We start from the raw sequence: 22661 nt of genomic DNA, 5'->3' as shown, positions 1-22661 counted from the left end.
CATCTTCTTTCATCTTGTGTGTAATCAAAATTAAAAAATAATTTTGCACCTGGCTTTATCATATGTTCAGATCTATCCCGTAAAAATATATGCAAAATTGCGCATATTTAATGAGATAATGCCTAATTTGCATAATTAAACATACAAATTTAAAAAACTTGTAATAATTTTTTTTATGAACTTGTGTAAGTAATCAACTGAGGAAGTTTCATGGTGAAATCTATTATTTTAAAATTGTACCCTATTCACCTGTAGTGTCTCGCCTTAATAAAGAAACAATTGAACAGTTTTTTAACTTCTAATATTTCTAAGTAAAATATAATGAACACACTGAGTGTTAAGATGATTAGTTTGAGAGATCTTTCACAGACCGGATGTGAATGATGAGTGTGAGCAGTGCAGATGTTAATCTCACTATTGTACAGTTGCTTATCGGATCTGAGCTACGTTCCTCTTTATATAGCGCATCGCATCGAGCAGACACACACGACACACACACATCTCTAGTTCTCGTGCGTTCACACTCTGAGGTGTTAGCCCGTACACTGCACGACGTTTAGCTAACGTTCGTTTATCACTTTATTCTGAGGCATTGGAGCATGAGGTCCGTCTATCGCTAACAGAAAAGTATTAAACATACATTTCAAATGATAAACACATCAAATTTACAGTAATGAGAAACTTCAACATAACGATTTCTTAAAATATGATGATTGATGAAATGATATTTAAGATCTAAATGATAAAACAAACATCTGTCTTCTTCTGATAGATCAGTGTTGCTGCGAGACTCACGTGACAGTAAGACTGGATCACGGGCTCGCAGGCTCGGATCAGCAGCGCCTCGATCTGAATGTCCTGGAAAAGCAGACGCACAGAAATCAGTCCACACACACACACACACACACCATAGACATCATCATCTCACAGCTAAACATCACAACAGCGTGTGTGTGTACCTCGGACTCCAGCTCTGTGAGGTTGCCCACCACATCCCTGCATTCAGGGACCAGATCCTCCAAATGATCCTGCAAGCACTCCAGCTCCTGACACACACACACACACACACACACACACAAACACACACACACACACACAGTACGGTTCATGTCAGTGAACTTAACATTCAAACATCAGTGAATAAAGAACACTTTGTAGAGCATTACGACGTGAGTAAATCACTCGCACATGTGACCAAGTTTTACTAATAATGTCTCTATAACTCCACGTTACGGTCGACTGGTCGTGCACTTCACCAGCCAGTGGCTAATGAGAGGCAAACATACGTTTAGCACACATATAATTTAAACATTCAAGCGCAAGGCGGCGTGAAAGAGAACTCGCGTGCGCTGTGTGAGAAGTGTGTGTACATCAGACACACACTGGATTGAGCTTTCACGTCTTCTTGCGCTTGAACGGACAATTTCATCCGTCTTGAGTACCCTAGTAAACAGTTGTGTGTTACTGAACATAAATAGTCGAGAAATAAGCGCACGTGTAGTATCAGAGCATTCGCTCTTAAAGTGACAGCAGCCTAACATTCCTGCGGTCTGTGTGTGTACCGTATTTTCCGGACTATAAGTGGCACTTTTTTTCATAGTTTTGCTGGTCCTGCGACTATCAAAATGAATTCATACTGACTGAGATGAACAAGAGAAAACATTACCGTCTGCAGCCGCGAGAGGGCGCTCTAGTTAGCGGAGTTGTTCAGAAGCGACACCGAGGAAGAACTCAATGGATTCAGTGTTGAGGAGTGAGATCGGGAGCTTGGTGAACTTGCTGACCGGTAACTTGCTGGACTCGCTGGCTAATGTTAGTTTAGCATATTCAGCCTCAGGTATATGTTCTTTATGCTGTTGTGTAGGGTTTCCCACAGAACATGTGTCAGTTAAGATGTAACGTAACTGTGTAACTTAACGTTAGCCTGTGTGTCGCCACCACCATACACATCAGCATATGCTCCTGATAAATGATTTGTTATTAAAGCATTAACATTCCCAATCCACTGTTAACTTAACATAAAAGCGAGCAGGATTGGCTACATCGCTCAACGCTGCAAACATGTTACAAATAGAAACTCTGGCCTGGAAATCGTTACTATTTTGTTTTAGTTGTTCTTGTTGCTTTTCTGCAACATGTGAATAATTTATTCGTTTTTATATGTTTTATTCATAGATCTTTATATTTAATCGTTTCATTCTCCCGCAGCCGCACACACACAGTGAGCGCATTACCGCCCGCGCTCGGCCATCACATAGTCCCGCGCCGCACGTCTCTAGATCACGGTCCGGCCCGAGGATAGCGGCGGGAAATATCGGCTCGGGAGAATCTGAGCTCTAAACAGGACAGAGTGACACGCCGGATATCGCTCATATACATGTTGTTGACGCCGTAGTTAAGGCGCAGGTGTGTGTTGCTTAGGCGGACACAGTGCCGCGGGAAACCCTGTGTTACGCTAACACACCGGACACTATTCAGCTGTTGTTCTGTGTGCTGCTGTGGAGCTGAATAACCTTTCCAGATTAAATGTCTGTTCTTGGTCTTGGATTTTGTGAAATAAATTTCTAAATAAATGCGACTTATATATGTTTTTCTCCTCTTCATGACACATTTTATGACTGATGCGACTTATACTCCGGAGCGACATATAGTCCAAAAAATACGGCATGTGAAAGTGAGTTACAGTGTGAAATGAGTAATGATGTGTACAGTGAGTGTGTGTGTGTGTACAGTTATGATGGGTACAGTGAGTGTGAGTGTGTGTGTACAGTGAGTGTGTGTGTGTACAGTAATGATGTGTACAGTGAGTGTGTGTGTGTGTACAGTAATGATGTGTACAGTGAGTGTGAGTGTGTACAGTTATGATGGGTACAGTGAGTGTGTGTGTGTGTACAGTAATGATGGGTACAGTGAGTGTGTGTGTGTGTACAGTAATGATGTGTACAGTGAGTGTGAGTGTGTGTACAGTTATGATGGGTACAGTGAGTGTGAGTGTGTGTGTACAGTGAGTGTGTGTGTGTACAGTAATGATGTGTACAGTGAGTGTGTGTGTGTGTACAGTAATGATGTGTACAGTGAGTGTGAGTGTGTACAGTTATGATGGGTACAGTGAGTGAGTGTGTGTGTACAGTAATGATGTGTACAGTGAGTGTGAGTGTGTGTGTACAGTAATGATGTGTACAGTGAGTGTGAGTGTGTGTGTACAGTTATGATGGGTACAGTGAGTGAGTGTGTGTACAGTAATGATGTGTACAGTGAGTGTGAGTGTGTACAGTAATGATGTGTACAGTGAGTGTGTGTGTGTACAGTAATGATGTGTACAGTGAGTGTGAGTGTGTGTGTACAGTAATGATGTGTACAGTGAGTGTGAGTGTGTGTGTACAGTTATGATGGGTACAGTGAGTGAGTGTGTGTACAGTAATGATGTGTACAGTGAGTGTGAGTGTGTACAGTAATGATGTGTACAGTGAGTGTGAGTGTGTGTGTACAGTTATGATGGGTACAGTGAGTGAGTGTGTGTACAGTAATGATGGGTACAGTGAGTGAGTGTGTGTACAGTAATGATGTGTACAGTGAGTGTGTGTGTACAGTAATGATGTGTACAGTGAGTGTGAGTGTGTGTGTACAGTTATGATGGGTACAGTGAGTGTGTACAGTAATTGTGTACAGTGAGTGTGTGTACAGTAATGATGGGTACAGTGAGTGTGTGTGTGTACAGTAATGATGTGTACAGTGAGTGTGAGTGTACAGTAATGATGTGTACAGTGAGTGTGAGTGTGTGTACAGTTATGATGGGTACAGTGAGTGTGTACAGTAATTGTGTACAGTGAGTGTGTGTACAGTAATGATGTGTACAGTGGGTGTGTGTACAGTAATGATGTGTGTATAACCTGTCCAGATTCAGTCTTCTCACTGCACCACTTCCCCAGGTCCGTCATACACCGATGCTGAAGATCCGGGTCCAGCTTCACATCCAGAGCGCGCTGGTGCAGGATCCTCTGAACCTCAGTCTTACAGTCCCGGGACAACTGCAGAGCGACTGATGCGTTAGCACACGCTCACACACACACACACACACACACACACACACACACACACACACACACACTCCTCTGAACCTCAGTCTTACAGTCCCGGGACAACTGCAGAGCGACTGATGCGTTAGCACACGCTCACACACACGCACACACACGCTCTCTCTCACTCACACACACACACACACTGGTGCAGGATCCTCTGAACCTCAGTCTTACAGTCCCAGGACAACTGCAGAGCGACTGATGCATTAGCACACACTCACACACACACAGCTAACAAACAAACCCACCACCCTTCAAATCACACACAGACTGTCAGTTCCAGATTCAGCTAAACTGCTAAAACAGCAATCTCTCTGTGTGTGTGTGTGTCTGTGTGTGAGAGACACGTTACCATAGAAATCATTCAATCACAATGTCTGTTTTTAGATTAGTCTGTAAAAAAAAAAAATCTCCCAAGATCCTCATAATTTCCTGTCAATCACTGCCAACCACTGAAAGCCCAGAGCGTCACTAACGTGAGGCCAGTCTCGGTAGAGGAAGAAGACTTGATTCGTCCCTGATAGTGTTGCTCACAGCGTGTGTTTGTAGCTCAAGCATGTTTACTCTCAGAGTGAATGAACATCGCCAGGCCTGGCAAGAACATGACTCGGTCACATCACAACAACACACACACAGATTTGGTATTGTGACACGTTCAAATTTTCTGCACAGAGACATTATTTTTGTATTTTTATATTAAAATCAGCATAAATGAAAAGCAATACAAATGTGTGTGTGTGTGTATCAGTACAGTGATGTTTTTTCCGTGAATGACGGTAATGAGAATTAAGGGAGGCTGCTTCATTTACATGAAAATAATGTATCCGTGCATAAAGTGGCACAGAAGCAGGCTGACCCGATTGAATGCTACATGTATTCATTGTTTGGATGTGAAATGCAACATGTTCTTGACAGGCTTGTGAGATTCAGCTCCTTAAAGAAATCAGATATACTTACATGTACATCCACTTCCGAACTGACTTCAGAAGTTTCTGATGAAGCCTACGGTTGCATTGGGGAAGCGGATAAGCTATGGTTCAGGTTTCAGTGTGCTAGTGCGGTGTGTGAGTGTGTGTGGCTCGTACCCGTCGCCCCTGCATCTCGGTGCGGTACGCGTGCCGGTACAGACAGGAGAAGATGGCTCCGGGGGGCATGAACTCGCTCGTCTCGTTCCAGCCGTGAGTGTGACAGATGCGGGCCGCGTCGTTCTGGCACTTCTTGTACAGGATGGGGTCCAGTCTGTAAACAGAACCACAGGAAGTGACACGTGTTCAGTTATAGGACAGATATATGAACAGGGACTCGCAAAAGTTGTGTTCACAGGAACAAATCTCATGTTTTTGACAATGTTCTGATATAAAATTAACCTTCATTCAGACCTTCTCTACAAACTAAGGCCCCGATCACACCAAACGCGTTTGAAAACGCGAGGCGCACAGCACTGGCCAATCACACAGAACGAGCAGTGCGCTGCATTTATGTTGCTAGGCAACCTCCAAAACAGCGGTCATGTCAGTCAAGTAAACGTCAAATCAGCTTTTTATTAACTTTATTAACATTGTGGTAGTTACAGTTCGTGAAGTCGTTAGCTCCTGATAACCCGAGAGAGCACCACAAGATTCTACCCAGGTGTTCAAGAACTGATTTAGAACGCCAACTTTTGTTGAATTTCAGAGAAATCTACAGACGCAAACAGACACAGTGCAGTAAAATAAAGACCTAAATGTGTATTTTAACTTTTTTTCCACCACAAGTCTGAAAGAAGATGTTATTGAAGACAAATAGCCCAAAATCTCAAAATTGACCAGTGAAAAAAAAAACGATGTTTTTGCCTGCCGTGTCTCGCCTTAATAAAAAAATAAAAAAACTCTTTTTAGTTGAGTGTTAGTTGTGCGACTCACTTCCAGTCTCTGGAGATGAAGTACTGCAGCTCCAGCAGTCTGTGCTCACAGTCTTCCACCATCTTATCAGTGTAGAGGTGCTCCATCAGACAGGACAGGATCCTACACACACACACACACACAGTCTTGACAAAATACCCCTGTTCAGGCTTGACTACATACTTCACCTTTAATGTTACTATTTCTGCACACATAAAAATGAACGAACACAGAAACAAGGTCAAACGTAAAGATCAATCAACATACTGGAAAGTTTATGGTAAAACTGGTTCGCTCAGATGTACAACAAGCCCGAGGCAACAGAACAGGCCTTGCTACAGAAACACAGATATGCCAAGCGTCCCCAGTATGAATAAAAGCGCTCGTTTGTTCCATGTGGCGTTGACGTCTGGACCGTAAAGCACGAGTACGTGACTCGCTTGACCTCGGATGAGCTGGTCCCCTCACACACTCACATGGGGTCTCCGTTCCGGATGTGTTTGCAGGCGGTCTGGATGACGGACTCGCAGGCCTCGTTCAGGGCCCGGTCGATGCGGTAGTCGGCCCCGGGGTCCGTCTCCTGAATCAGCGTCTGGAGCTGAGGGACACACACACTCATCAGCCGCTGCATTACTCAACACGAACCACTCTCTCAACACTTTATTCATGAGTTAAATGAAGTCGGCCTCGGTTCATTCATCAGGAACTACTAACACAGTAAACACACTATTATCTTCAGATTGTTCAGACTCTTGGTGAGATTACAGTATTTATACATGTTTTTATCAGAAAAATCTATATTTTGACTAAACAACCACAGCAAAGTATATTCAAAATGTTTAATGCTAAAGTAAAAGAAATACAATGTAGATGTTTTGTATTAGTTTAGCAAAGAAAAAAAGGATGCAAGAAACAATTACATTTTTGTAATTAATACAATTATTAATATGCCCCAATTAAATGATCCATCCCTACCTACATCCATCCAATCCCTACATCCACCCATCCCTACATCCACCCACTCATCCATCCATCCCTACATCCACCCATCCATCCATCCAATCCCTACATCCATCCAATCCCTACATCCACCCATCCATCCATCCAATCCCTACATCCATCCAATCCCTACATCCACCCATCCCTACATCCACCCATCCATCCATCCAATCCCTACATCCATTCAATCCCTACATCCACCCATCCCTACATCCACCCATCCCTACATCCACCCATCCATCCATCCATCCAATCCCTACATCCATCAATCCAATCCCTACATCCATCCATCCAATCCTTACATCCATCCAACCATCCATCCATCCAATCCCTACATCCATCCATCCCTACATCCATCCATCCAATCCCTACATCCACCCCTAAATCCACCCATCCCTACATCCATCCATCCATCCATCCATCCACCCATCCCTACATCCACCCATCCCTACATCCAATCCCTACATCCATCCCTACATCCACCCATCCCTACATCCATCCAATCCCTACATCCACCCACCCATCCATCCCTACATCCATCCACCCACCCACCCATCCATCCCCCCACCCACCCATCCATCCCTACCTACATCCACCCCTCCCTACATCCACCCACCCCTCCCTACATCCACCCAGCCATCCCTACCTACATCCACCCACCCATCCCTACATCCACCCACCCCTACATCCACCCACCCATCCATCCCTACATCCATCCATCCATCCACCCCTACATCCATCCACCCACCCATCCATCCCTACATCCACCCACCCACCCATCCATCCCTACCTACATCAATCCCTACATCCATCCACCCACCCACCCACCCCTACATCCACCCACCCCTACATCCCTACATCCACCCACCCCTACATCCACCCACCCCTACATCCCTACATCCACCCACCCCTACATCCACCCACCCCTACATCCACCCACCCCTACATCCACCCACCCCTACATCCACCCACCCCTACATCCACCCACCCCTACATCCACCCACCCCTACATCCACCCACCCCTACATCCACCCACCCCTACATCCCTACATCCACCAATCCACCCATCCCTACATTCATCCATCCATCCCTACATCCACCAATCCACCCATCCCTACATCCATCCATCCACCCACCCCTACATCCCTACATCCACCAATCCACCCATCCCTACATCCACCAATCCACCCATCCCTACATCCATCCATCCACCCACCCATCCCTACATCCACCAATCCACCCATCCCTACATCCATCCATCCAGCCATCCATCCCTACATCCATCCATCCACCCATCCCTACATCCACCAATTCACCCATCCCTACATCCACCAATTCACCCATCCCTACATCCACCAATTCACCCATCCCTATATCCACCCATCCCTACATCTACCCATCCCTACATCTACCCATCCCTACATCCACCCATCCCTACATCCACCCATCCCTACATCCCTACATCCATCCATCCACCCATCCATCCATCCACCCATTCCTACATCCACCCACCCCTACATCCACCCACCCATCCCTACATCCATCCATCCATCCACCCATCCCTACATCCATCCATCCATCCACCCATCCCTACATCCATCCATCCACCCATCCCTACATCCATCCTTACATCCACCCACCCATCCCTACATCCATCCATCCATCCACCCATCCCTACATCCACCAATCCACCCATCCCTACATCCACCCACCCCTACATCCACCCACCCCTACATCCCTACATCCACCCACCCATCCCTACATCCACCAATCCACCCATCCCTACATCCATCCATCCCTCCCTACATCCACCCATCCCTACATCCATCCACCCATCCACCCATCCCTACATCCATCCACCCATCCACCCATCCCTACATCCATCCACCCACCCACCCATCCCTACATCCATCCATCCATCCCTACATCCATCCATCCACCCATCCCTACATCCATCCACCCACCCATCCCTACATCCATCAATCCATCCCTACATCCACCCACCCATCCCTACATCCATCCATCCATCCCTACATCCATCCACCCATCCCTACATCCATCAATCCATCCCTACATCCACCCACCCATCCCTACATCCATCCATCCATCCCTACATCCACCCACCCATCCCTACATCCATCCACCCACCCATCCCTACATCCATCCACCCACCCATCCCTACATCCATCCACCCACCCATCCCTACATCCATCCACCCACCCATCCCTACATCCATCCACCCACCCATCCCTACATCCATCCACCCATCCCTACATCCATCCACCCATCCCTACATCCACCAATCCCTACATCCATCCACCCATCCCTACATCCACCAATCCCTACATCCACCCATCCCTACATCCATCCACCCATCCCTACATCCACCAATCCCTACATCCACCCATCCCTACATCCATCCACCCATCCCTACATCCATCCACCCATCCCTACATCCACCCATCCCTACATCCATCCACCCATCCCTACATCCACCAATCCCTACATCCACCCATAATATCAGGCGTTAACTGGCCTGCATGACATATCGGCCTGTCGCTAATATTGAATGTTTAATATCTGGACCAGACCGAGCGTGCAGGAGTATGACAGAGCACTGCAACTCACAGCTTTCTGGCAGTGTCCTTCGAGGATGCCCTTGTCCCGGGACACCCTCATGAGGCAGTGCAGGGTTCGGCCCTTGTGGTGCAGGCCGGAGCAGTGTGTGTCGATCTCCCCTCGGCAGTGCAGCACGATCTCAGGACTGAGCGAGAAATCCTCCATCAGCATCCGCCTGTAGTCCAGCATCTCGCCCTGACACTCGCCACTCACGGTCTGACCTGAGAGAGAGACACTGAATCACACTCTGTCTGCAGAGAGAGAGACCGCTGTAGGGGGCAGAGAGTGTGTGTGTGTGTGTGTGTGTGTGGGTGTGTGTGTGTGTGTGTGTGTGTGTGAGAGAGAGACTCTCTGTGGTGTACAGCCGCCTCCAGGCGCAGGTGTGTGTGTGTGTGTGTGTTTGACTCACCGCGGTGTACGGCCGCCTCCAAGAACAGGAGCAGGTGTGTGTGTGTGTGAGAGACTCACCGCGGTGTACGGCCGCCTCCAGGCACAGGAGCAGGTGTGTGTGTGTGTGTGTGTGTGTGTGAGAGAGAGAGACTCACCGCAGTGTACGGCGCCTCCAGGCACAGGAGCAGGTGTGTGTGTGTGTGTGTGTGTGTGTGTGTGTGTGTGTGTGTGTGTGTGTGTGTGTGTGTGTGTGTGTGTGTGTGTGTGTGTGTGTGTGTGTGTGACTCACCGCGGTGTACGGCCGCCTCCAGGCACAGGAGCAGGTGTGTGTGTGTGTGTGTGTGTGTGTGTGTGTGTGTGTGTGTGTGTGTGTGTGTGTGTGTGTGTGTGTGTGTGTGTGTGAGAGAGAGACTCACCGCGGTGTACGGCCGCCTCCAGGCACAGGAGCAGGTACGAGAGCTTGGCTTCGCGCGCTCGAGGCATCGCTGTGTCCATGTTGCAGCGGTATTTACGCAGGTCCGGTTTACAGGCTTTAGCCAGTGAGTAGCTGACCTTGTAGTCCTGAGCGATCAGCTTCTGGCGAGTGGACAGAGCGTCCTTGCACTGCGCGGGACACAGACACACATCAGCAGACGAACTTACTGCGAAAAGCTGTTCATTTCAACTGCTAGAGAAAGTAAATAGATGATCAACTTGAAATAAAATAAATTTTAAAGGCACAGCTTCACCACTAGAGGACGCTTATTCAAAACTATAACAGACGTAGCTTGATGACGGAGCGTGGAATCCTGGGAGATAAACTACTGTGGTTTGCTAGACACTACCAGAGATACCAGGAAACATTTGGGATAATGCAAACACACAAGTCAACAAAAAATATATCACTGTTCTAGTGGTTTTTGGATAGTTTAAAGCAAAAAAAAAAACTTACATATTGTACCTTTAACTTAAAGTTGTTGTTTTTTTTATTAGTTGCCAAGACAACATTTCTAATTTTAATTTAACTTCAAAAATAAATCAAACCTTTTTTTTTTTTTTACTTAAAAGGACAACAAAATCAATTAAACTAAAATCACCTCATATAAATGTTATTTTCACATTTGCCATTTACTGTAGATGCACAGATCGAGTATGGGTTTAATGTCAGATGCTGGTTCTGGAATCCACTGCTGCTTCAATGTATATGTAATGAGTGATTATGATCAAGGTATTAATCAATATTTTTCCTTCTAAACTTCACATGAGTTGAATGACTTCTAGAACAATGTAAAATATCACAACCCTAAAGAAGTTGCCAGTGTGATCACTGACAGGTTCATGTGTTCTCATGTGTTCTATAATGTGTGTGTGTGATGTGAATGCAGTAGCAGTGCTTGCTCATTTAGCCCGGCTAACAGAGATGAAATATCTGAAATATGGAAAGATGTTTTGTTTGAGAAAGGTCTTCAACATGTCAATAGATGCATCTGTTTTTTTAGTGTACTCTAACAAAGAGATGGTCCCTTAAACTATAGACTTCATTGACCCATGTGACCATAGTTGTCAAAGCCTTACTTTCCAGTCAGACTGAAGTGTAGCTCTCCTTGAGAGAAAGACATTATCTTGATGTTTTGAGAATACTCTCCTGTTTATAGTTAGAGCCTGGCCAAATCCAGCCTTGGAGAAGCTGTGTGTGTGTGCGCGTCGTCTTGGTTACAGGTTAAGGAACAACTGCATTATTGGAGATTGACAGTTGTTGTTCTGGACAGGCTGGACCCAAAAAAGCGACCTGGAAGGTCACGACGTGCCTAACTTCAGTATGTGTGGAAATTTACTGGGAAGGGTATAACTGGTGTGTGTGTGTGTGTGTGTGTGTGTGTGTGTAACTGCAAATAGGGTTACGGCCTAACGAACTCCTGTGTGAGTCTGGAAGCTGACTTCTGCTCATGAAACTGCAAACTATCTACAGCAAAACTTTTCTTCAATTTATTATAATTCTGACTTTGGAACATCTGGTCCGTGGGTCCTAAGCGGTTACCCCCCAACACTGGTACTACATCCTGTCATTTCCAACTCTTTTGCTGCTTTATCTGCTTGTTCGTTAATAGAATTGATGAATTCTGGTCTGAATTTCACACAGTTGAGGGTAAAACTACTAAACCTTTGCGTATAAGACGTTTGTAAAGGAGGAAGAGTAAAGGAACAAAGCGAACGCACCTTCTCGGACATGCTCTCCTCATACTTGTGGTTGAACAGACATTTGTAGACCTTTCCTTCTCCGGCTGGAGTCTAGAAGGAAGGAGCGCAGCATTAGCTTTAGCATTAGCACGCAGAAGAGTTGGCGTGTGGGACTCGCTGGGCTCACGTGTTCGCAGAAGCGCTCGCGGTCCTCGCGGCAGGAGAAGTACAGGTGCCGGTCCAGGTGGAAGTCGTCGGACGAGAGCTCGGCCACACGCATGATGGACTTCTTGCAGTCGTCTCTGATGGCGTACGAGCCCTGCTCCTCGGCCTCGCTCACCAGACCCTTCTCCAGACACGAGATCACCTCTCCCTGAGAGTGCAGGTCCTGCAGGGGACACCACCAGGACATGAGGAACACAGGGGATGACAATTGTGGCCGAAACCGATAACTCTTTATATTTGAAAGCCGATAACCGATATATTGAGAAAATTTAAATCCAAATCTCATTTTTTGAGAGCCTGATTACAAAAACAAAAGTCTCACCATTAAAATACACAATTATGATGTTCTCGTTATAATATAATGTAGTCGATATGACACACTGGCGCTGCACATGTTGCACTAAACTGCATCTAACTTTTTGTGAAGCGTCTCAGCTGAAGGAAATAATACATTATCATCTTTAATATATCGGCCGGATTCTCTTTTCGGGCCGATAACATTAAAATGAACATATATCGGCCGATACCGATACGGTGGCGATATATCGTGCATCCCTTCTTATCATTTGTCACACATCAACCAAGAACGTTTGAGTTTCCATTTACATGTGAATATATTTGTGTTTATATGTAGGGATGGGTATCGATTCGATTCCGATTCTCAAGATCTTGAATCGATTATCATTATTCGATCTGATCCGATCTTATATTTTTAAAATCAAAAGTTAACTGTTCATGAACGCTTCCTCGTCATCATGGAGAGCGCAGTTAGCACTGCTTTCTCCTCTCCACAAGCGAGTGCTCTCCCGTTGCGTCTGCCGTTGCTATGCAACCATGAACAGAGGCGCGCCTGGAAAACGATAGAGTTGGGGTACTCGAACTCGGACTCGAGTCCAATTTTGAATGAACTCGGACTTGTCACGCACTCGGATGAATTTGTACTCGGACTTGACACGGACTCGAGACATTTTAGACTCGGAAAAATGTCCGAGTCCAGTCGAGTCCGGCCACTGGATGACACAATATTATTCAAAAACGAAACGAAACGACGTTGTTTCAGTGTTGAGCATGGTAGCCAATCACAGTTAAGTGCATAAACACAGTGGCAAATCAGAGGCGTTTTAGAGTCAGCATGCGAAGAATTCGCTCAAAATGTATGTTCAGAATCAGCACGAGCTTTATCCTTTCGCAAATCCCCTCATAAAAGAGAAAGTCTCTCTAGACGCAATATAAATAAGATATTCACTGTGCAGTGCGGACAACTTCAGTCAGTGTTTATGACGAGAGTTTTAGGGAGAGTGCAGAACGCGGTAAGTGATGGCTTAAAGGGAGCGCTATTGACAATCTAAATAGTTTTTTTTTTCATACTTCTAATCTAGAGGACCAGTGGTTACGTTCACACTGTAAATTATAAAGAGTGATAACTGCATTTAAATGTGGGGTTGAATGAATCCACTTAATTTTTGTCCTTTGAATCATGAAATTGCGATGATTTGACACATAGCAACATAAGAAACTTGATAACCATAGCACCATTTTGGCGTCTAATAATGTTGTCATTTTTGTTACATTTACACTTTAGTCATAAGTTTACATACACCTTGCAGAATCTCCAAAATGTTATTTTTATACTTTTTTTAATAAGATGGATCATACACACATTGTTTCTATTTAGTAGCCTACTGCACTGAAAAATATTTTTCACATAACAGATGTTTAATAGCCTAAATAAAATACAAACACAAAATAAAGACAGACTACATATTACATATTAATATTGTGTCATTACCTGAATGATCCACAACTTTTTTTCTTTCTTTTTGTAATGGTTGTTCATGAGGAAAAATCCTCCAGCTCCTTACATTCTTTGCTTTTCCAGCATCTTCTGCATATTTGACTCCTTACTAGCAGTGACTATGATGGTAAGATCCATATTTCCACACTGGTGACAACTGAGGGACTCATACACAACTATTACAAACCCTGCAAACATTTAGTGATGCACAAGAAGGAAGCATCCGTTGAGAGCCAAGGGGTGTAAACTTTTGAACTGGATCATTGGTGTAAATTGTTCTTATTTGTTTAAAAATGCATTCATTAATTTAGTCCAACCCTTCAGAGGATAAAGGGTCTTTGTGAAAGGTCAATTTCAAATCATTTAAATCTTTGTGGACTCGGCCGGACTCGACTCGGACTCGGATGTTAAGGATTTTTATGACGTCTTTATCAACTGGAGGGACAGAAATCTCTCCGGTTTCTTTAAACATATCTCCAGTGCGTTTCAGAAATGAACGAAAGTCTTATTGGTTTGGGATGAAAATTTTAATTTTTGTGTGAACTAAATGAGCTGGTCAAATGAGGCAACTGACCAATGAGTGACCACCGAACCGAACTGCTGGATATCGATAAACCGATACTGGTACATTATGACTGATAACCAATAAATTATTGATTTTCACATTTTAAAAACTAAAACTCATCGTTTATTAAAAGCTACAAGAGAATGTATGCATCACAACTTTATAATGGGCCGTATGGATATTCATTTTGAGATTCACTAGATCATATTTAACAGTGTAATTATTAAATATATTAAACTGAGTGTTAATAGTTGGCAAGGCTGCCTTTCTAATTAATTTAAAATTAACTTGCTGACCATTTTTTTTTTTAAATGTCTGTTAATTTGTGGTAGAACTGTTTTATGAAACGTTTCCAAAAGCAAGATCAGAACAGTTGCGTAGATAAATCTAAATTGTAAAAATATAAATATTAAAAAGAATGTATGTAATCTTCCAGCTCTGCTTTGTTCAGTTCTGTGTTTGACACTAATGCTACAAAAACTGGCAGATACTAAAAATATCAAACAGGAAGTACTGGTTTAAAAAAAAAAAAGTGTTACATCCTTCCTGTTAAAGGGTTCAGGCGAAGTTACCCAGAGTGCAGTGCGGTTTACCTTCTCCCCGGTGGTGACGCTGCCACAGTGCAGTTTGTTGATGTCCTCTTTGCACTTGTCCATGAAGCCGCAGATCAGCCGGTAGTCGCTGAACACTATACTGGTCATCTTGGTGATGTACTGGTTACACTGGTACTCGGAGATGTTGGAGCGGTGGTCCACTAAACACGACACCAGGTAACCCTTCCCACGCTCCTCAGCGGCACACTCCTTGATCTGGAGGGGTATAAAGAGGGTCAGACCTTGCTGTGGGGCGCTGTGGCAGACGTGTGTCTGCGTGAGGACTCACCCCGCTGATGGTGCTCTTGCACACCTCCACGGCCACCGACTCAAACTTCGGGTCAGTCGTCAGGTTCAGCTTGTAGTTCCACAGCAGCTGAAGAAACATGACGAGATTATACACCGCTGACACCACTGAACGACCTTTAACCCCGAGCAATAACAGCACTAAAATAATGAGTTATTTAACTTTAATAATATCATTAACCCTTAATCACTGTTTGGGGTCAGGCTGACCCCAATGGACTTTTCCTTCATTTGTGTTCAAGTGTTACCTTCATCTCAGGGGCATGGAACTCTGTGACTTTTCCTAAATAATCCATCTAAACATGCACAACAAAACTGGGCTTGATTTGGTTGTTCTAAAGGTGTGTTAAAAAAATTTTTTTGTTTGGGGTCAAAATGACCTCACATTGAAAATCAATGGGAAAATGAAAAAATTTCCTTTTTTTATTTTGTTTGTCAAAAAAATAAAAGCAAATAAACCAAGGTCTGGTCCTAGAGCATAAATAAAAAGTAGAACTAACTTTCTATCTTATACACACACACAGACACACACACAAAACAAATGTATGTGACTGCAACAGAGCATTTTTACAGAAATTGGCCAATAAAATACACAAACCTGGCATAAATCTAATTTTTTTTACATTTAAATCAAGGTCTGGTCCTAGAGCATAAACCCAAAGTGGAACGAACTTTCTATCTCATACACACACTGCATAATAATAGTAATAATAATAATAACACGCACTGATAATTCTGCAAAAGCAGATAATTCAAAATATATATCAGAAAACAACAACAAATTCTAACTCTGACAAAACTACAGATTTCTTATGCATTTCAAAATGTTTAAATAAATATTCACAGCATATAGATCATAAATTTGTGAGGAGAAGTTGAAGCATCAAGAAAAATAAAGTGAAAATGAATGAGTCTCTATGGCCCTCTCTGGATACATGCGGTCATTGCACTTTCATTCCGTAAATAGGTAAAAAACTTAATTTCTACAAAAACAGCATAAATGTATAGTTCAGAAGTAAATTAAAAAAATTATATATAGTTTTCCATATAAAAAAATTATATTTCCTTATGCAATCACTCTTTAAAAGTTTGGGGTCAGTCTGACCCTAAACATCTTAAGTGTTATCCTTTTTTAACAGTGATTAAGGGTTAAAAGTATTTAAAATAGTATATAATAGCATAAACAAGTCATTATTTTCGATTTTTTCTTTTTGTTGAGTGTTTTCTATGGTTGAGTGTTTGTGAAGTCCAACTAGTTGTGTTGGTTAACTAGTGTAGTGGTGTGGAGACTCACGTGATTGCAGTCTGAGGCGATCTCTGTGTCCTGTGGAGAGAAAGAGAACAGGACACATTACACACAGACAACATGATCTTACACAAGCCCTGCTTTCTGCATCACATGACCTCAATCTTCAGGGCCTTTAAACATGACCTCGCTTCTTCAGGGCCTTTAAACACTTTCCTACGATCACAAACGGGTCGAAGGAGCTCAACTACACAAGCGTCTCCAAGTGCGTTTTCAAACCGCTTCGACACACACTTGTAGATCACTCAAAGCACGAGTGCTTCAAAGGGTTAAATAAAGAAACTACTAAGCTAACTAAACTAAGCTAAAGCTATACTTAAAAATATCAAACAACAGCTGCTGGACGACTAGTCTAATGTTACGGCCCATCCTAACTTCAGCAGTGCCTGTTGCTAGCGTGTGTGTGTTGTATTGACTTTAAGGCTTTGGGAGTGTGTGTGTGACCCCGGGGAGAGGAGAGGTGTGTGTGTGATTAACAGTAGATATGCAAACACAGATCTGGCCTCGCTCTTCCTGTGCACATCCGGTGTGGACTCCTCATTAACAGGATCATGTGACTAAAGAGTACACTGCCTTTATCTGACACAAGTTAAATATTTGATTACGAACAGCCATTATAACGGAGTAATTACAGGAAGATCAAACAATGTGGTGAAATAAAACCAACATGTGTTCATAACTACATGTCAGAAACACAAGTACTAATTAAACTTAGTCTCTGGTGGAGGATACTTCCGTATAGTGGCTCTACTTCCCTCACATGTCTGAATACTGTGAGCCTCAGTGAACAAAAGCACACTGTTAAACACCAGCACACCGGAACATGCCCAGCAAACACGGCTATTTTAATCTCTCATAAACATACAGCTTTTATTTGTGTCATTCAGTTCATGATGCCGTGCACAGAGGGAGCCGAGAGGCTGGGCTTTACAGGAATGCTTGGCATGAGATGTATTTCCCAGCATGACAGCGTATTGAGCGCTCACTGACGGGTGAGGGATCATGATGACACTGCACAACGCTGGAGACAGAGAGAGAAAGCAGAACCGATGAGGAATCTGAGATCAGCAACTGTGAAGGGAAAGCTCAACATCTGTATGAAGCGAGAGCAACCGGTCCGCTAATAAAACCGCCTCTCGTAACAGTGGAGTCTCCCGAAGCACGAGGACCCGATCCTTGTATTTGAACAGCTGAGGACAAGCCCAGGCAGAGACCGCAGATATCAGGCTCTAGCTCTTCAGTCTCACTCGAAGGCCTTGATCAGGGGCAGCGTCTTCACAGTGCGCGCTGATCTCCGGAAACTGCCCTAAAACTGCTAGTGCCTTCTGTGTGAACGCAAACACGGCCCGGGATCGACGCCGGGATTTTGTTTTTGCCCCCATGAGCTGAACTCAAAGATCTGAGACTTGATCCATGTACACAAAAGGCCTATTTCTCTCAAATAGTGTTCACAAATCTGTGTTAGCTTAGCGAGCACTGGTGCACAGGTGTGCCTTAGGCTGTCCACAATAAAAGGCCACTCTAAAATGTGCAGTGTTGAGTCCCAGCTGAGGACACAAGCAATCCGATTGGTCTGATTTATACAAGTCGTTCCAACTACGTTATAACGACTATTAATGTCTTTTAACTTATACGTTTCATATACGGTACTAGAATATAACCGAAGCTATAGGTTGTGAAATGAAACATTTCTCATTCTTAATGTTTTTTTTAGTTAGCTTAGATCGTAGCATAGCATACAGCTCTCCGAAATGATTAGAGATTTCTCACCATCATCTACGATATTTTTCGATAAAAAAACTTTGATAAACAGAATTATGCTTATATCATATTTGTTAAGAATTAATTATGGCCCGTGTGGCAGCGATCACCTGATGCACAACGTAATCACGGCGTATCGAATTAAAGCAACACCAAGTAGCTTTTGCTCTCGGGTCCCCCTACAGTTGGGAAACAGTATCGTCTTCTACTACTGCCGTAAAATCTGTCATGGTTACACCAGGGGACATACGTGCATTTGTTGACAAGCCGATACCCTGAACTCTGCAGGAGGAGTCCTCACATCGTGGGCAGACTGTAGCGTTGCGTGTGAAATATCCCAGGTACAGTGACATATGTCAGCATGTCATATGAACATTTTCATGTTTTTTTTTTGTTTTTTTTTCAAACGCCAAAAGATCGCGTAGATCACGTTTACAAGCCAGCGTCATTATAGTAGCCTTTTGGCTACTGTTTTACATGGATATGCTAATTCAATTCAATGTTTGTGTGGTAGGTAATAACCATATATCGTCAACATTATAATATCAAGCAACCATAGATGAATCTGCACATTTGAAAAATCGATTTGCATTATAGCCTGAGGCAAGACACTTTCACCAGAAGAATAAATAAATACACAAACATGACTATCAGCCTTCCTAGTCTCCTCCGACAAAACCTTGGCCTCCTTCGGTTTAGCTTCGGCCGTGACAACAACATACAGACGCTATACCAGCTGGCAAACAAACGCTAGTTGGGCTCTCACGTCTGAATGTGAGGAAGTGGGGGGTGGTGGGGGAAGTGAGGTATGCCGTAAAGCAGTCGAATATTGTAGTTCTTCTTGTGCTCGGGTTACTACCCGAACCCCGAAGCTCCGTAGTGCCAGTAAAAGCGACACAGACCCCATCAGGCTATGGCAGACGTGTCATTCCAGCTATTGTAAGTCGATGTACCATCACAAGGGTCTTGGAAATATATTATGAAGTTTGAAAAACTACTTGGTGTTGCTTTAACACGTTGAAAAGAAGTCATAATAAATAAAAAAGAGCCACGAAACATGTTGTACATTAAGAACAGAGTTTGAACATCAACATGTAACGCCTGATGAGCCGCCATGTTGTCCAAAGCGGTGCCAACACTTCCGCTGTTGCATCACAACATGTTATCGGCGCGCGCGTTAAACGTCACGTATAAGGGGCTTAACTCCTCATTCTCACGGTGAAGGCCTTGATCAGGGTCAGTGCTGCTAAAAACAGCCTCCAAATCCAATCACAGACACCGGTTCGACCCAGAGAGCCTTTGATTCTTGCAACAGGGCTCATCATCGTTGCTGAAAGCCTGGAGATGCAGAGCTTCTCTGTGCCATGTTTCTGCATCTGTATGTCTAACTCCAGTGAAGAGCGCAAGATGAGGACGTTTATAACCCTGAATGATCCCGATGAGACGTTCACAGGCCAGAAAACCGCTGTGAGGAACACGATCCTGCCCGACGTCCCTCAACATCAGCGACCAATCTTCAGGCTCTCATATTAGAAAACAGGATTTTTAAAAAGCTACAGGGCCTTTTGCCTCCGGCAGATTATAAATAATGGAAGTAAACAAAGTGGCTCCATTCAGGCTTTATTTTATTCATAAGAAACAATGAGGAACATTGTCCGGCTAAAGATTGGCCTTGCAGTGAGCGCTCACACTGCCTGTGTCTCTACAGGAGGACGTCTGGAGCAGGGGTCACCAAACCCGTCCTGGAGGTAGTGATGTATGTCTCGAGACACTTTTACGTGGTCTCGGTCTTGTCATGGCCTTGGCGGTCTTTGGTCTTGTCTTGGTCTCGGACCTCTCGGTCTTGTCTTGGTCTCGGACCTCTCGGTCTTGTCTAGGTCTCGCGGTCTCAGACCGACATAGTGGTCGGGGGATTTAGCAATACAATACTACAATATCCACGACGACACAGCGTTCGATAATGCAGCATTATTATTATTTCGCGCCCTTCAAATGCAACCAATCACATGCATGTATTTTTTGTTACACAGCTGTTTCGCCTACTTGAACAATGTGTATCTTAATGGTCCAGCGGTAAACTTTCGCCAACCGTGTCAGAGGATCTGTGTTTCTAATCCGCATTCGTATAGTTTTTTTTTTTTCTCGTATAGTTTTTCTCTCTCATCAAAACCGATTATGTTCATCAGTGGTTGTATATCAAGCACGGACACGTTTGTGTGCATTATGTTTTGTGATTTCACCAGAACGAATAGAGAGTATCCGCAACGGATTGAAGCGCGCGTCCGAGTGAAGACAGTGCGGCGTGTGCGCGAGCCACACAAGAAAACTCTGTATCCGCGCCACTGATCGCAGCGCAACGAGCACTTTGATCACTTGATTTAAAAACCACATATCAGTGACATGATGGGTTTTAACTTCATTCAGGAGATTTTGGGTAACTGCACAACTGATGACTTTGAGCGCACAGCCAGGCCAACGGTGTGTGTGTGTTGTTTGATTACAGTATATTTAAGATGGTGTTAGACTAAATAAATGGTCTTAAATATCATCTGCATATCTCCGTTGTGTTGACTAAACATTAGGCCTAATCCAAGTTTATAATTGTGTATCTTTAATTTGATGTTATGATTTCATCTACACATTAAAGGGGTCATGACATGAGAAACCAAATTTGCCTTGATCTTTTGGTATATATGAGGTCTTTGTACCATTAAAACGTCCTGCAAGTTTCAAAGCTTAAGACGTCCTCCCCATTATAAACGAATCATTTATTTAATCAAGCTCTAAATACAGCTCGTTCTGGATCCATGGTAAGAAGTGACGTCACGGTACGAAGTGACATACCAGCGTTTGCATATGACCGCCTCCGGCGCAAGACAGCTACGCTTTAAGCGCAAGACAACTGCGCTCATTTCGTATCGTCGTCGCGCCCGCGCGCTGCGCGCCTCACAAGTGTTCAGTCGCCGGACAGCGAGTGGGTCTGTGTACAGGGAGATTACGATGCCGCAGATGTGCTGTTCCTGGCTGTGGACAAACAACATCTGTGAATACGCTGCAGAAAGATCCAGTCGTCAGGGGAAATGGATGCACTTTATTTTTAGCGGACGTCTCAGTCACGGCAGTGTTAGTTTAAGCGTTTGTTCTGTACATTTGAAGGATGACTGTTTTGAGAACAAATCCCAAAATTATGCTGGCTTTGCCAGAAAACTGTTGCTCAAAGATAAGTCCGTGCCGACTATTCTGGGCTCAACAACGACGACGCAAACTGTAAGTAATGTATTTAAAACTACTTTTTAAATACGTTAAATACGCAAATCCTCTGGCTAGGGGCGTTAATAATTGATGCATAGGCACTGACGTTAGCCAATCATAACAGTGGGCGTTAACACTGAACTCTTAAAGGGGAAACACCCCCAAAACAGACTGTGTGAATCAGAGGATGAGAAACAGGGGAAAGGTCATAAATCACTACATTTTAAAAGTTTTTTGTAAAAAAAACTATAATAATACTATAATTGCACCTAAGGGAACATAATAATAAAATAAAAAAACCCATGTCATGACCCCTTTAAGTATAATTTCAATTGGTTACATATTTCTCATTCTTTAGACAGTTGTTGGAGGAGCAAGATGGTGTTTGATGTTTTGTCAGATGAACCAGTCAGTACCAGTCATGTCAGTCCTCAACAGTACACACAAGTTAAGGGAGTCTCAATCCTCTAATAGTGCAGTAACAGCCGTCATGCAATTGCTATAGTTGATCTCACCCAGTCTGCAAACACATTTACAGTGAGCTCACAGTCACACACACGACATGGTCTGTCTCTGTTGTTCTGCATGTGTAGTTGAAGTAATACCGTCTCATATGTATTGAATGTAAACTGCGGCTGAACCCTAGTATGCTGCCGTTCTTGAATTCATACAGGTTATTGCTGAGCTTCAACACTAGTCTGTTTCCCCCCCTCCGGTCTCGACTTGGTCTCGAT

At 44.0% G+C, this 22661-nt stretch overlaps 1 protein-coding gene across 3 annotated transcripts in view; it reads right to left on the bottom strand.

The window, feature by feature from the left end:
* glg1a (golgi glycoprotein 1a) overlaps positions 1-22661 on the bottom strand; it is a 45651-nt gene that overhangs the window by 19524 nt on the left and 3466 nt on the right. For 2 of the 3 annotated variants that reach the window (XM_079603143.1, XM_079603144.1), the window contains exons 2-14: positions 16903-16932; positions 15592-15678; positions 15303-15518; positions 12312-12512; positions 12164-12235; positions 10384-10570; positions 9587-9798; positions 6436-6557; positions 5981-6082; positions 5165-5318; positions 3891-4028; positions 960-1046; positions 796-858 (exon numbers count right to left, since the gene is read on the bottom strand). In XM_079603143.1, coding sequence (XP_079459269.1) covers positions 796-858; positions 960-1046; positions 3891-4028; positions 5165-5318; positions 5981-6082; positions 6436-6557; positions 9587-9798; positions 10384-10570; positions 12164-12235; positions 12312-12512; positions 15303-15518; positions 15592-15678; positions 16903-16932 — 1671 coding nt within the window. Of the gene's footprint in view, positions 1-795; positions 859-959; positions 1047-3890; positions 4029-5036; positions 5082-5164; positions 5319-5980; positions 6083-6435; positions 6558-9586; positions 9799-10383; positions 10571-12163; positions 12236-12311; positions 12513-15302; positions 15519-15591; positions 15679-16902; positions 16933-22661 lie in introns of all 3 variants that reach the window. The other variant, XM_079603142.1, reaches the window with a different exon arrangement.

Source organism: Phoxinus phoxinus (genome assembly GCF_949152265.1).
Source record: "Phoxinus phoxinus genome assembly, chromosome: 25".
Classification (NCBI taxonomy): Eukaryota; Metazoa; Chordata; class Actinopteri; order Cypriniformes; family Leuciscidae; genus Phoxinus; species Phoxinus phoxinus.
This window is presented reverse-complemented; position numbering and strand designations above follow the sequence as displayed.